At 43.6% G+C, this 14,605-nt stretch overlaps 1 protein-coding gene across 9 annotated transcripts in view; it reads left to right on the forward strand.

Moving 5' to 3' along the window:
* SPATS2L (spermatogenesis associated serine rich 2 like) overlaps positions 1–5,940 on the forward strand; it is a 162,562-nt gene extending 156,622 nt beyond the window's left edge. For all 9 annotated transcript variants that reach the window (XM_019746487.2, XM_074339760.1, XM_074339764.1 and 6 more), the window contains 2 exons: positions 2,311–2,531; positions 5,044–5,940. In XM_019746487.2, the coding sequence (XP_019602046.2) occupies positions 2,311–2,531; positions 5,044–5,436 (614 nt within the window). In that variant the 3' untranslated portion in view covers positions 5,437–5,940. The remainder of the gene's footprint in view (positions 1–2,310; positions 2,532–5,043) is intronic.
* Positions 5,941–14,605: the final 8,665 nt, after the last annotated feature.

Genomic DNA, 14,605 nt, shown 5'->3' on the forward strand with positions numbered 1-14,605 from the left:
CCAGCTGTTGTGCATGTGCTACTCAGCAGTGCCTAGAGCCTCTCCCCAGGTTCTGTGCTGACTGAAGTCTGCAGATAATGAAAGACTTCACCTCAGCCATTAGCTTTAGTCTTGTTTGCTATTCAGCCTTAATTAGAGCAACTAATGTGCAACCAAATTGGCCTGATACAGTTTTCCCCTACTCCAGCCCACCCACCAGAGGAGGTGGGAATGAGCACTCACGTGGCTTTCAGGGCGGCCACAAGAAGGAAAGAAAGACTAGTGAGGGACACAGAATATAGCCACAGTTTCAGAGTCAGTTGAACAATTGAGATTTGGCTACACTTTCTTTTTTCAAAGTGGAAATTGTTTTTTGTTCCTGAGTATTAAAAATACAACCTTGATCCAAAAGTTACAGAACTATATTAAACAGAACCAGACATTACTTTTGTGTATCCTTCACACTTTTTATGCACATATAACCTACTGTATAAATTATGTATTACCTATATAATTTTACTACATATGATAATTTGCTATGCTTTACTAACTACATACATATATGATAATATTATTTGTTTTCATTTCACAATACATGGTTGACCTTTTTCCATGTCAATATACTTAATCCATAATTTATTTAAATAAAATTTGTGTAAGTGGTCCTCTGATTGTAGACATTTAGGTAGCTTCCAGTTTTCACCATTAAAATAACACTGCCATAAGCATCCTTGTTCACATATCGTCGGCAATTATCTGATTTCCTAACTGCATTTCTTTTAAATTATTTTCTTTTTTTTTTCTATATACACCCTCCCTTATGAAAGAATCTATCCATTTGCTATTCTCCTCCCCCAACTTTTGCCCCCTCTCCAAAAAAGCCACCAGTCTGGTTCACAGTTGGAAATTTAACTGCCCATCCTACTTTCCACTTCAGCCTGAAGTTAAGCGGGAGCCAGATGGATGCCAAGTGACTGTCACCGATCTGAGCGGTGGGAATGTGCCGCTTCACCTGCTTTCCTTCAGAGCGCTTCCAGTGACATCTAGTGGAAGGAAGGAAGCATCCCTTACTAAATTCCAAGTTTCCACATGAAAAACAGCCTCCCTTGTTGGAGACAATAGTCTTCCATGGCTTAGTTAAGAGCACATTGAGAGCTCACAGCTGCTGAACCAGCAGTAGCAGTCTCTGAGCTGTAGGAAGTAATGGCCCCATGCAACTGGATCTAGTGAATACAAGAGCCACTGAAATCCCCTGGGGTATTTGCATAGCCCCCAATGTGCCATCACACCTTACCTATAAAATGAAAGGACCAGAGATACATCCCTGTCCTTTCCACTTCTAATGTGCTCTGATCCCCATGAGTCACTCCTAATCCTCTGGAAAAATTCTAGGATTAAGTCTGATCCAACTACAAGTTGCAGGGAAAATTGCTTTTAAAAATTGGTGACAATTTTAAGACTCAAAGGTCTTGCCGTCCAGCCTGGCAGTCAAATTCTGGTGACCTCTGAGAGGGAGTCATGACTTTATCCTTGAATGGATGCCCTCGGGCCCCAATTCAGCAAAATCATATAGAATCATATCATCAGTAACCACCCCTTTCAAAACTAGCAGGAATGGTGATAATAAACGTTGAACAGACCTGCCTGAGCCCCATGGGGACCTGTCTGATTACCCTGCATTGACACTAGCATTGGAATTGGTGCATATTTGCATTGGAGCTGTAGAACATGGGTTTGATAAAAGGCCAGATGATGTAGCTCGAATGGAATATGAAAGATGCGGTTAGGGCATCTTTGGTGCTGCCAGGGCTAGCCCTATGGTCAGGGGTATGCACGACCCAGGGTGACAAAAACCCCTGCCACCCAGCATCACCCCCGTTGCATGCTCTCAGAACACCATGGTGCAGATGGGCCAAGTGTGCACGTTGCTCCTGCCCTTTCTGCTTGTTGCATGTCTGCAGTACCAGTGGTGTAGGGGTCTGACAAGGACAGCAGAGTAGATTTGTGGACAGGGCCAAGGGGGCCCTCCAAGATTTATTATCCCTCTTCATTGGTCATTCTTCACCTAAGGAATAATATTAGAGTTACTCAGACGTGTCTTAGTTCCTATAAACGTCTCCCAACTTGGATGATTATGCTGTAATCACAGGTCAGTGATTCTCACAGAGGAAATTTGGTGGTTTCCAAGCACCAAGGTGCCTTTTCAAATGACATTTTCCAAATAACAACAAAAAAATGTTTTTATGATGCTCCTGCCAGTTTCTCCATCTCCTAATGGAGGCATCCATGTTAGTCATACAGCCCTTGACGCCTAGTGCTTTCTTGTTGCAGTTACACATCCAAAGAACAACTATTCCTCAAGAACTCCCTGCAGCAACCTGCTGCCACTGCTGAACACTCATGCAGCAACCTCTGGAAAACAGAGTAACTTTACCAGAAAATCTTCCAACCACAACAAGCCTTCTGAGGGTAAAGCAGCAAACCCCAAAATGGCGAGCAACCATCCCAGCACCGTGGACAGCTCTCACCAGGCCATGCCGCCTAACAAGCAGGTAAGCATTTCTGGGGTGACTCCTAGCGCTGCCCGCAGGGGTCCTGCAGACACTGGTGCTGGGTACCTGGAAGAAACTACTCGTTTGCAAAGGAACAAAACAGCAACTGCTAGATGCGGAGGTTCCTGGGGTCCCAGCCAGGCCCTTGTTCTTTGCTCATTATTAAACCCTGTACTAAAAATAAGTCTAAAACTTATTCTGAGTTTCCCTTTCACATTTCTTTAAAAACAAAGGAGACCAGTTATAACAATAGTCGCAGGGATGTTAAGTAGAGCATAGGGAGTATAGTCAATTATATTGTAATAGCTATGTATGGTGTCAGATGGGTACTAGATCTATTGCGGTGATCACTTCGTAATAAACTTATATAAATGTCTAACCACTATGAAACTAATAATATTTTGAAACTAATAATATTTTGTATGTCAACTGTCATTGAAAATTTTTTTTAAAAAAGTTTAATAAAAATAAAAAACATAGGCCAGATTAAATGCTATCTACAGTTACTTTTCCAGCTCACTGTTTTATCATTTTCAGCAAAGCATTTCAGGTGCTCTCCTGTTTAAGTTGAAGTACACTTATATAAATCTAAGCTAGGACACTGCAGACCCAGGCCAGACGGCCATGTGGTGGGCCCGATGCTTTACAGTAACCCCTCCAGGCCCTTCCCCGGCCATGGCCCTTCCTACAAAGCCAGACCAAGGACATGTGACTGCCTAGAATCTGTACTCTCCCTTCTGGGACACTCCGAGCACTCCAGATCCTGGAATTCTGGAATTCCAGAGCCTGCTCTCGAGGTCTGTTTGGACCACTTCCCTGTAAACATCATCTTGAGGTTGGAGCACATTACCAGTTTACACATCCCAAGGTCCAAAGGGTGATTATCTGTGGGGCTGGGGACAAAGCTGACTGTGCGAGCTGAAGTGTCCACATTCACGTGTTCAAGGCCCCCCTCACAATGTGTGACAGTCAGAGGTGGGAAGACACAGTATTCAGGACAGATGGAATGTGGGCCCGCCTTTGTACTCTCGCCCTGAGTCCTGGAGTATTAGCGATGGGTCTGCCCTAAACCTATACCATCCAGTCACAGTGCCCAAATTAAGAACTTCATATGTTTGTAACTCATGAAATTATACAGCTTAATGATAGAAGTTTAGTTTTCAATAAAGGTCTGTGTTCGTGCAACAACCTATCTGTGAATCTTGTCAGGAGACAATATATGACAGACATGGGAAGGGCTCCACCATTTACTAAGTGTACACGTTGGGTAAATCCCTTAAATTTATTGTCCTCATCTATAAAATAAAACAAATAATAGCAACTATTTTAAGAATGAATGTGGGGGCAGCCAGATGGCGCAGTTGGTTAGAGCGCGAGCTCTGAACAACAGGGTTGCCGGTTCAATTCCCACATTGGCCAATGAGCTGCGCCCTCCACAACTAGATTGAAGACAACGAGCTGCCGCTGAGCTTCCAGAGGGGCGGCCAAATGGCTAAGTTGGTTAGAACGTGAGCTCTCAAAAAGTTTGCTGGTTCAATTCCCGCATGGGATGGTGGGCTACGCCCCCTGCAATTAAAGATTGAAAATGGCGACTGAACTTGGAGCTGAGCTGCGCCCTCCACAATTAGATTGAAGGACAACGACTTGTAGCTGATGGGCCCTGGAAAAACACACTGTCCCCCAATAAAAAATTTAAAAAAAAAGAATGATTGTGATGACAAATGAGATGGTACTGGCACTCTGTAAGCACTCAATAAGTGGTGCCAATTATTTATCTCAAAAAGTTAAATCTTTCCCCTATATGGACACAGACAGGATAACCCATTGTTTCCTCTCTACTCATCCTTTTGTGTTCTTGGTTGCCAGTTTGTTGAACGTGGACAATTTTTCAGTATGATGCTTCCAAATTTGTTAGCTGAGAACTGTAAAACATGGGCTGAGAACTGCAAAACTTCTGTGAAAATATTACCTCCACATCCCGCCAAGATCAGATACACTCATCCCTGTATTTACCTGAGATAATATTTCTGAACACCGATATTTGTTTTGAAATATAATAGAAAAACTGCCTTGGAGAAGAAAAATTATAAATAGAATTGTATATTTTTCTTCATAAATGTAATGAGAATTCCCGTGTATAGTCTATACAGAATGTCCCCCAAATGTTCATGGTAGAGAACCATCATTGCCCTGCTTCTGTGTGACATTTCATTCTGTTATATTTGAAGCGTACTTGCTGGGCTTTATTAGGCCTGGTTCTTGAATTGTCTGTCTTATAGTTCTGTGACCTCTCTTTCAACATCAGTAATTCTCTTGGAGATTCATTTACAAGATAGTCCACTCTTCTAGTAAGCTTGAAGATTTTATCAGCTTGACCTCATTTTCATGCTGCCATATTCTTCTGAGGTGTAAAAAAGCTTACCTGTGGCTTAGAGATTTGGTTTCCCTGAGGTCTACTGATGTCATCTGTGGTTTATTGGCATCTAATACCTATCTTTTCTTTCTTTGGTAGAATGGGTCTTCTAGCCAAAGACGAAGATTTAATCCACAGTATCACAACAGGCTGAATGGGCCTGCCAAGCCACAGGGCAGTGGTAATGAAGCTGATCCAATGCTGAAAGGCAACAACCGCCATGAACACAGAAGACAGCCGCACAACGGCTTCCGTCCCAAAAACAAAGGCGGCGCCAAAAATCAAGAGGCCTCTTTGGGGACAAAGACCCCCGACACCCCGGCCCATTCAGAAAAGCCCCGACGAAGGCAGCACCCTGCAGACAACTCAGAGGCCCGGCCTTTCCGGGGGAATGTCGCTAGGGTTTCACAGTGCAATCTCTGTCCCACGAGAATAGAAGTTTCCACAGATGCCACGGTTCTCTCAGTCCCAGCTGTGACGTTGGTGGCCTGAGCTAGGAGAGAAAAAAAGCAGTTTTCACTCAGTTTTGGTTCCCTGCCCGAGGTGCTGACCCAATTCGCTGCCAAAAGAGAGTCAATCAGAATAGACAAACCCTGTATGGTTGTGTCATCCTCTCTTAATCATTTTTACTAATTCTAATAATCAGCTCTAGCTTGCTTCATAACTTTCATGGCTTTGCTTGATCTGTTGATGCATTTTTCTCATCAAGACATTGCAGCAGTTTAGCCAGGCAGTATTTACTCATTTGTTAGGAAAATCAACATGTGGCTAAAGATCAGAGGCTCAGTAGCAACCTGTGTTGTAGCAGTGACGTCAGTTCATTGATCGTCTTTAGAGAGTTAACGTTGAAAAAAAAAATTCTTATTGATCAGACAAACATGATCTGCTAAAGACACATGCGCTTTTGTAGAATTTAACATCTGGTGTTTTTCTGAAATATATATATATATACATATATTGCTTTATTTGAAACAAATTAAAATATGCTGCATTTGACACCCCGGCTAGTTTCTTTTATTGATGCCTCACTTTATTATTAAATGTACCATGTAGCACTTTCAAGAAAACTTGAGAGACTAGAGGTTGTGGCCCAGAGCTCTGTACAATACTGTTTCTCTTGGGAGACGTATCCTTTCAGAAAACATAATGCTTCACAGTGACCCCTGCCAGTACCTTACACTCATGCAGATGGAGATACCATGTGGCAGTTTGAAACCTTGGTTGCAAGTAACATGAACCTCCGTTCCACCTAGCTTCAACAACAAACATGCACTGGTTCAGTGACCGAAAAGTCCAGTATCAAAGTATGTCTTGGGTCCAATTTGATCCAAAGGGCTTTCTCTTGATTATCTTAGCTCGCCTATCCTCGTTAGGCTGGCATTGGATTTAGAATGAGTTGAAAATGACCGCCTTGCTCCTGAGATTCCATTTCATCCCCACGTGGGGCTGTGTGGAGAAGAGCTAGTGCTACCTCGTGAAGGAAGATGGATACTGGGGAGCCCAAGCCCCAAGTAGCCCCAAGTCCCTATCTTTGAATGCAGGGCAGCTCAATTTGGACAGTGCTTCCCATCAGACTTCCACGTGTCCTACAAATTGGTTGGTCTCTTTCAAGTGCAAATACTTATTATTTTCAGCTCAACATTTTGTCTGGCAAACAAGGTGCAGCAGTCCTCTTCCGCAGCACAGCCCTGAGCAGCTGAGCCTGCTCGCCGCACAAGCATCCGTCTCTTCTGCCAAGTGCAGGAGGATGTTTGCTTTCTCTGGAGAGGGCTTTCTGAGCTCTCTGGGTGTACCCAGAGATTTAATAGGAATTTTAAATGTTAAGTCACATTCCAGGAAGGAAGGAAGAGTTCGTTCAAATATGAAAGATAAATGTTCAGGACTGCCATTGCCCGTTTACTCCATCTGAGGCCCTGAATTTATATTTTACAAGACAGAAGTACTTTGTACAACTTTTGTGTAGCAAGATTTGACTCACCACTGAAAAATGTGTTTATATGTGACAGCTTTAAAGATGAGTCAAATAATTCTTGCAACAGGGAAACAATGGTTGCCAGGTCAGGAGTGCACGTGTGTTCGTCAGGGTTGGACCCAGCCACTCTCAACCCTGACTCACTCGTTCAAGTTGCTCTTGGGGTTAAGAAAGCTCAAACCCGTTCCTAAACACACAGCAAATGCTCCCAGCTCACTGAAAAGAAACAAAAATGCTAACAAATGTTGATTATCTCTTTTCCTGGATTTTGCCTTTCTTTGTAGCCCCTAGACATGTGAGCATTTACTAATTTGCATTTTGGAACAGTCATTTCAATATTTTAGTGTCAGGCCACTAAAATATTAGGTTGGTGCAAAAGTAATTGCAGTTTAAAAAGTTAAAATTAATTGCAAAAACCGCAATTACTTTTACACCAACCTAATACTATATTACTAAATACTATTCCCTGTTCTAGTGGAACCATTGCTGTAATCCTAGAGATCTGGGTCGAATTCGGCCATTCTTTTAAAATGTTTTAAACTCCTCTTTAAAAACCCACTGACTAGGAGCCCTCCGGGACAACAGCCAGAAGAATAGAGTCTTCTCTCTCAAACATTTCTCTAGTAGAGGTTAAAACATTTTAATACCCATGAAGATGAAATAACTTCAAAACTCAAACGACGTTATCCCACCAAGACCATTTGTGAAATTCAAACCTATTGGGTTCCCAATTACATTCCACATTTACATTTCATTTGATAATGTCTACATACTCCAGCTCTACCTTGTTGAACCTCTCCTGGGGGAGTGGGGAGAGCTGAATGCAGCAAATCCCAGAAAGTTAAACACAAACCAGTACAAATTTCAGCCTCAAAAAAGACTGTACAAGAATCTGGGGAAAGAACCCAGAAACACACCATATCCAATTTAAAGGTCAGTTCTTGAGCCGTTCAATTCTGCTGGCATCAGAAAAAAAAGATTCTAATTAAACATTCTTTGGAAACCCACATCTAATGAGGTTAATGGCAAAAGTTGCCAGATCAAAAGTGACCTACAGATTTTTGCCAAAGAAAGAGATTTGGGAATTCTGACTCTGGAAGCTTAGGTCAGAGCCTCAATCTTAACCATGACAAAAGGGATTCCAGGGTCTGGACTGTTCTTTTCCTAGGGCAACTAGGAAGAAGGGGGCATCAAGAGAACAACTAGACAGGAAGAGGCTTGCATTCAACACCATCTTTATTTAACTTAGAGTGTCCTCCTTCCCGCCATCCCTCCCAGCCTTTCCATTGTACTGGATCCTACACTACCTCTTTAGAGTGCCTTCTTCTGTCTAGAGATGGTAAGATTTTAATTTCTCAGCAGACATTCTAGTGACAGCATCCATGAAATAAGTAATGGCACCATTTTTACCCCACTTGCTTCAGAGGCTATAGTTAAAACTCAGACATAGGTAGGCTAGGATTCCAGATTGCTCCCAGGTACCAAAAAACGAAGCAAAAAAGAAAGAGCCAGTCACTTGCTCCCAAATTTCCTAAGCAAACTATAAAATAGCAAATAGTAATGACGATAATAATAATAATAATTTAATTGGCCAATACATTGCTCCAGAATTTTCCTACAAATACTGATCCATCTTAACTACTCTAATTTGGTGAGAAAAAATTATAAAGAGTTGCTAAATCCCCGGGATTCTTTTGTTAACTCAGAATTTGAAGTACAATTTTATACTATTCATTGCAAGCTATTACAAGGAAGTTTTTTTTACCCCTTTTCTTTTTCCAACAAGCTTTTTAAATCCTAAGGAAGTTTTTATCTATTATTAGTTTCTGAGAACCAGGTCCCCAGTCCTCGGAGGCAGATCAGCTGAAAGCAGTGTTTAGTCTCATTCTAGCAGCCCCTCAGGCTAAGGCACTCTGGTCTGGATCTTGTCATGCTATCTGAGAACCGCAGTATGGCTCTCATCACACAAGGTGCTTACAAATCATTTTTGGTGATTGATTTTCAAAAGCCCCCTTGTTTGCGAACACTGCTTGAACGTTTTTTGGTGCTACCACTAAGTTCAAGTTTCACAGGAGAAATTGACGCACACCATTTTTAGAGAACAAATATTAATAAATTCTAAAGTAAATGTGTTTATTTGCCTGAGAAAATATGTAGATTTCTGGCAGGGAGGGGAGTATATTTCAGAACCATGACTTCAACAACCAAAGAATTCCTACAGAAGATAAACGTAAAAAGTCTTGTCTAACACAGAAAGCTATCCTATTTTTAACTTCAGATACTTAAGTTTGAATTATATTTACCTATTCCTCACTTTTGAGAGAACACAAACTTTCTGTAAATTACTTATACAGCAAGCTAATGTCATTACCCCTATGACAATACCTGACACACAGTAGATACCAGTAAATACAAGGAAAAGAGAGCAGATGTGAAACAGTGACCAACTCCAGTACCCCTAGAAAACTCCGTAGTCTAAATGGCTTGTGCAAAATAATGGGAAGGGAGCAGAGCAGCTACCGCACCAACCTTGGTGGCAGACAGCCCGGCTTCACGTTCAGGCCCCACCACCTCCACTCTGAACTTGGGCGTGTTTCTAAACACTTCATTACCTCAGTTTCTCCATGGGTACACGGGGCCAGTAACCATATCTCCCTCGAGGGGTTGTTATAAGCATTGAATAAGTTAGTATTTGCAAAGAACTTGGAATAATGTCTGATGCTGTATATGAGTCAGGTTCCAATCAGGAGTCCGTAACCAACCACAGAGTAATTTGAATGGGAAGTTTTATATAAATTTATATGGGGAAGCTTTATACATGTACATGTAATTTTTCATGTATGTACAGATATAGTTTATATACATATATTTACATAGGAAGTTTATTTATATATATATATATATATATATATATATATATATATATATATATTTACATAGGAAGTAATAATTAGTAACGGAATTAGCTACTAAAGAATACAGGAATGGTGGATACAGGCACAGTTGAGGGCGTATCTAGAACTGAGGCAGAGTGCCCAAGGAAGGAACAAGTTTGCAAGAGCCTCTCCTCTGCCTCCACCATTCTGCCCAGTGAAGAGTGGATTTGGAACCAAGAGGCAGAGTTGATGACTGGCATACGGCTAAAAGCACCGTAAGAGTCGTGGATAAACAAATAGCAGCTACGCAGCATACAGAAGACTCTCAGTGCCATCTAGCTCCTGCCCGGGAGTGGAGTGTGCTCCTGTGTGAGGAGGCCCGACCTGCTGCTGAGCGGCCCGCACTCACGGAAGATGCATGCATACGAATCCTGCCGGTGCCGCGTACCAGCTGCTGAGCAGCGTACCAGGTGCAGCTCTGCTTCAGTTTTCCCACCTGTCAGTGAAGATAATAATAATACACCTACATAATAGAGTTGGTGTATTAAATAAGTTAATATACGAAGGACTTAGATGAGTACACCTTAGTATTTATTAAGTAGATGCTTGGTCAGAACAGCAAATAAAAGTTTTTTTCTAATACTATACCGAAACCAGAAATGTAAGCGGGAGCTAATAGGAGAGGTTCTTTAATTGGCAGGCCTGAGACATCCTTCCTTCCCTGTCGTCCTCCCCTCAATTCCCACAGCTTCACTCCTGCCTGTGATTGACAGCTCCAATGTTCTCATTTATCCACAGCCCCCACTTAGGAGAGGCAGTTATTTTGCTCAGGTTAAATCACTCAACAAAGACAATGGTTCTCAACTGGGGGTAATTGATTTTGTGCCCACTCCTCACCCCCAGGTGACATCTGGAAAAGTCTGGAGACATTCTGACTGTCACAACTGGGGCAACGGGTCCTGGATAAGGACACTGCTCAACATCCTACTGTGCATAGTATAGTCACCCACCATAAAGAATGATGCAGTCCAAAATGTCAGTAGTGTCACTGTTGAAAACCCTGATCTGGAAGCGTGGGGACAGAGTCCCAGAGAGCAGTTTCCAGGTTCTCGGCCTCACGTGGAAAGGTGCTGGCTCAGGTGGTAGATGGCCGTCAGCTGTAACCAGTTAGCCATTGGCCACTAATATAACTGCCGTGGCTAAGCTAGCAAGCGCGGATTGCAGTTAGCAAGTGGGGTTTGGTCGGTTGGCAGAGAAGCAGGCGGCAGATTGCGGATCATGTGGCTCCTGCTTCCTGTGTCTCCAACCCAGCCGCCAGCGAGACTATAGTGGTATAACTCCCCTATCTACGGCTCCGTGGGTGTTCCTTTTTGGCTTCACCATGTCCTGCATTCTTATGTGGGGAGTGGGAGCTGAGACCCCGCATGACACCCTGCATGACACGCAGCGCAGCAAGCAGGGTAGGGCGCCGGCCAGAATCCCCAAAGGGGTAATTGAGCAGTTTGTGCGTATGAACACTCAGTCTTGGGAAGCCCGTGAGGAGCGGCACTGGGAACAGGAAATGCGATCTGCCTGGGAGAAATGTGACCCCTTGGAGAACTGGTGGGCCTCTGGAGCCTCCTGATGGCATGCCACCCTGTTGGCTGTGGCGGGCGTCACCTTCCTTTTGGTGGGCCGCTGCTTTGTGGGCTCCGAGAGTTGTGGACGTCTTGCTCCGAGGCCACCACCCACTCAGATACCTTGTGCGGGGAGCGGGACTCTGGCCAGGTAAGGACATCTGACTGGGCGGGAGGACATGTGGCCCCCACTGTGTGTGTTGCCTGGTGGCCACTGTTCTCAGGAGCTGGATCCCCGTGGAAGGGTGGGAAGAAGTGGACAGTTCTCAACCAGCATAAGCTGGAGAAAGTGAAGGTCGTTGCAGCCGTGTGGGCTGGAAGTGCTTGCTAGGGCAGCCCAGATGTGGGACCTATGGTCCCAGGGGGAAACACTTGCTGAGTCCTTGGTGGAAGATGAGGCCAATGAACATCCCTGGTGAAGGACTGTGGCCTATGGGGAATGGCCTTCAATCCCTGATTTGATGGACCGCTTGACGTTTGCTTGGGAACATGCCACTATGTGGTGGAACTGGTGAATGTTTACCTCCTGTTGTCTAGTCCCATTGCAACCGAGACTGGTGTTAAGAAGACATCTTCTTAGGATGCAGGCGGATGTTTGCTTCCTATGTCTCACCCAGCTTCCAGTGAGACTGTAGTGCAGGAAGACCCCTCATTGGGGTACAGTGGATGTTTACTTTCTGTGTCTCCACCGGCCGCCATCGAGACTATGTAAGCTCCTTGGCTGTGAGCCACTGTTGTTCCAGCATGGTGCCCTGAGAACCCTGGCTGTGCCCAGGAAGTAGGTAGACCCTATCGAGGACACCCCCCGGGACATTGCTTGAATGGGACTGGGGCTTTTTCTCGTGAGCTGGGTTCCTCAACACAGGGCCCTTCGCGGAAGACACTTGTCGTATAGATTGTGAGGCAATACCCTGTAGGGGTGGGGACAGAGTCCCAGACAGCAGTTTCCAGGCTCTCGGCCTCACGTGGAAAGGTGTTGGCTCTGGTAGTAGGTGGCCATCAGCTGTAACCAGTTAGCCTTTGGCCACTGATATAACTGCCATGGCTAAGCTAGCAAGCGCAGATTGCAGCTAGCAAGTGGGGTTGGTTGGTTGGCAGAGAAGCGGGCGGCGGATTGTGCATCGTGTGGCTCCTGCTTCCTGTGTCTCCAGCCCAGCCGCCAGCGAGAATATAGTGGTATGACTCCCCTATCTATGGCTCTGTGGTTGTTCCTTTTTGGCCTCACCATATCCCACGTTCTTTTGCGGGGAGCGGGACCAGAGACCCCGCATGACAGGAGAGTACAAGGGATGTGGAGAAAGGGAACAGAGACTAAGTGGATGAATGAGGACACACTGCCTTTTTCCTCCAGCTACCCTGGGTACTGGATTGGTTCAGCCTAGGTTACCAAATCCAGACTGACCCACAGCCAGAGTCTAAATGTACAATTTCTGATGTCCTTGGGCTATTTGTGTCATCTACATAGAAGCTGAGTTGCCACATCTTCCAAACCGAGAAATTAGGGGATGAGTTCCTGAAAGAGCGCTATTGAAAGAGAATGTCCAAAATTTTAAATCTTGGCAGAAGGAAAAAATATTTGCCTTTTTCCAACATTAGCAAATATACTACCTTTTTCTTTCCATAATGTGCTCTCTGTTTAAAACAAGTTTCTCTTCTAAGCTTCAGGCCCCAAATTCACTCCTGTAGCTGAGCAAAATTTTCCTAAGGTAATGAGGGCGTTAGGATAAAAGAAGGAAATAAAAAGTATGAGAAGCAACATTGTAAAGTGAAAAGTTGTTACATAAACAAGTAGGGCAGAATACTGACTGTTACTGTAAAATTCTATTTGTTTTAGCCACAGCCTACATCAGAAACCATCTACCTAGCAAATATGAAACGTGTAAGGGCTGTCGGAGACATCACGTGAACAAAGAAAAATTAGTTTTTCTGTAAGAATGTAAACCACGTGTATCTCATGAGGCTAACAGGGCAACAAGTGAAAATGGCCCCTCTGAGGCTACACCACCAACCAAATTTCCTGAATATGAAGTTCTGAAAACAGCTGGAAACCAATTTTTGTTTCTGTTAGCTATTCATGAAGTTTCCTTTTTTGGCTGTACTACATGCTTGAAATCCTGCATACTAACTGCAGCCCTCAACAAAGAATCACTCATCCACTCAAGAATCGGCAACTTGTTGACAGTTTTCAAGGGAGAGTTTTGGCACATGGGAAAATGACAGTGTTTGCCATAATTAGAAAGTTCCTAGTTAATTTAGAAACACGTATGTGTAAATCATTTTCTATAATAGAAGCTCATTTTCTATAGCAGAAGCTCTTTCCCTTCATTTTATCAAGTTCATACTTTACACTTAGTATCTATCCAACATCCTACCAAATGTAGATTAAAGCTATTCAAAGGGATTGAAAGTACAAGGCAATGCTTTGTAAGGCAACCTTACATTCATATGGATGTTAGTCTTCCCTTTACAGAACAATTTGTGCATATTCAAAAGCTATTTAAATCAAAATTTTTCAATGAACAATTTCTCAGGTAAAGCCAAAGATAACTGTATGTTAATTCCTTTCCAAAATCAAGGTATAGCTGGATAATAATTATACTGTATTTAACCATAGACTGGGAAGTGAGTCAACAATGTTTTCAATGTTAGCACTTGTTAAGGAAGCAACAGGATTCAGTCTGCAAATGAAAAACAAATTGACTGCATTCAGCAATTCCAGTGGGAGCATTAGGCAGAAGGGGAGAGGCCAGACTGCTTTTTCCCTTTCTCACAAGTCAGGCAGCATCCACCAGCGACCTCTCTAGGATCTTGTGATCCATGCCTCTGAATTACTTCACACAACTTGACAAATTTAACTGTTCTGGTCATTGCGAATAGGAACTGTGGTCCCAAGCACTGATCACAGTACTAAGGAACTTCCAAGAGCACCTCCTGTGTCCTGACAGTATAAACTCTGCAGGGTCGGAAATCAGCTTCTGCACCCCTTGAACCCTGCTACCCGATAGTTTTAAAAACCAGTGGGGTGCAGTGAGGGGGGTTGCCCTAACTGTTCAGAAATGCACTGAAGGCCTGTTGCATAGCAGGAACTGCAGGTACAGAGGCAATAGCAGCCCTGTCCAGTAGGAGAGGTGTGTCATCCAATACTTTAATACCTTTCTGCTCAAAACCTTTAAATATTAAACACATTCACACTTTCA

This window comes from Rhinolophus sinicus, linkage group LG01 (genome assembly GCF_036562045.2).
Source record: "Rhinolophus sinicus isolate RSC01 linkage group LG01, ASM3656204v1, whole genome shotgun sequence".
NCBI classification, from domain to species: Eukaryota; Metazoa; Chordata; class Mammalia; order Chiroptera; family Rhinolophidae; genus Rhinolophus; species Rhinolophus sinicus.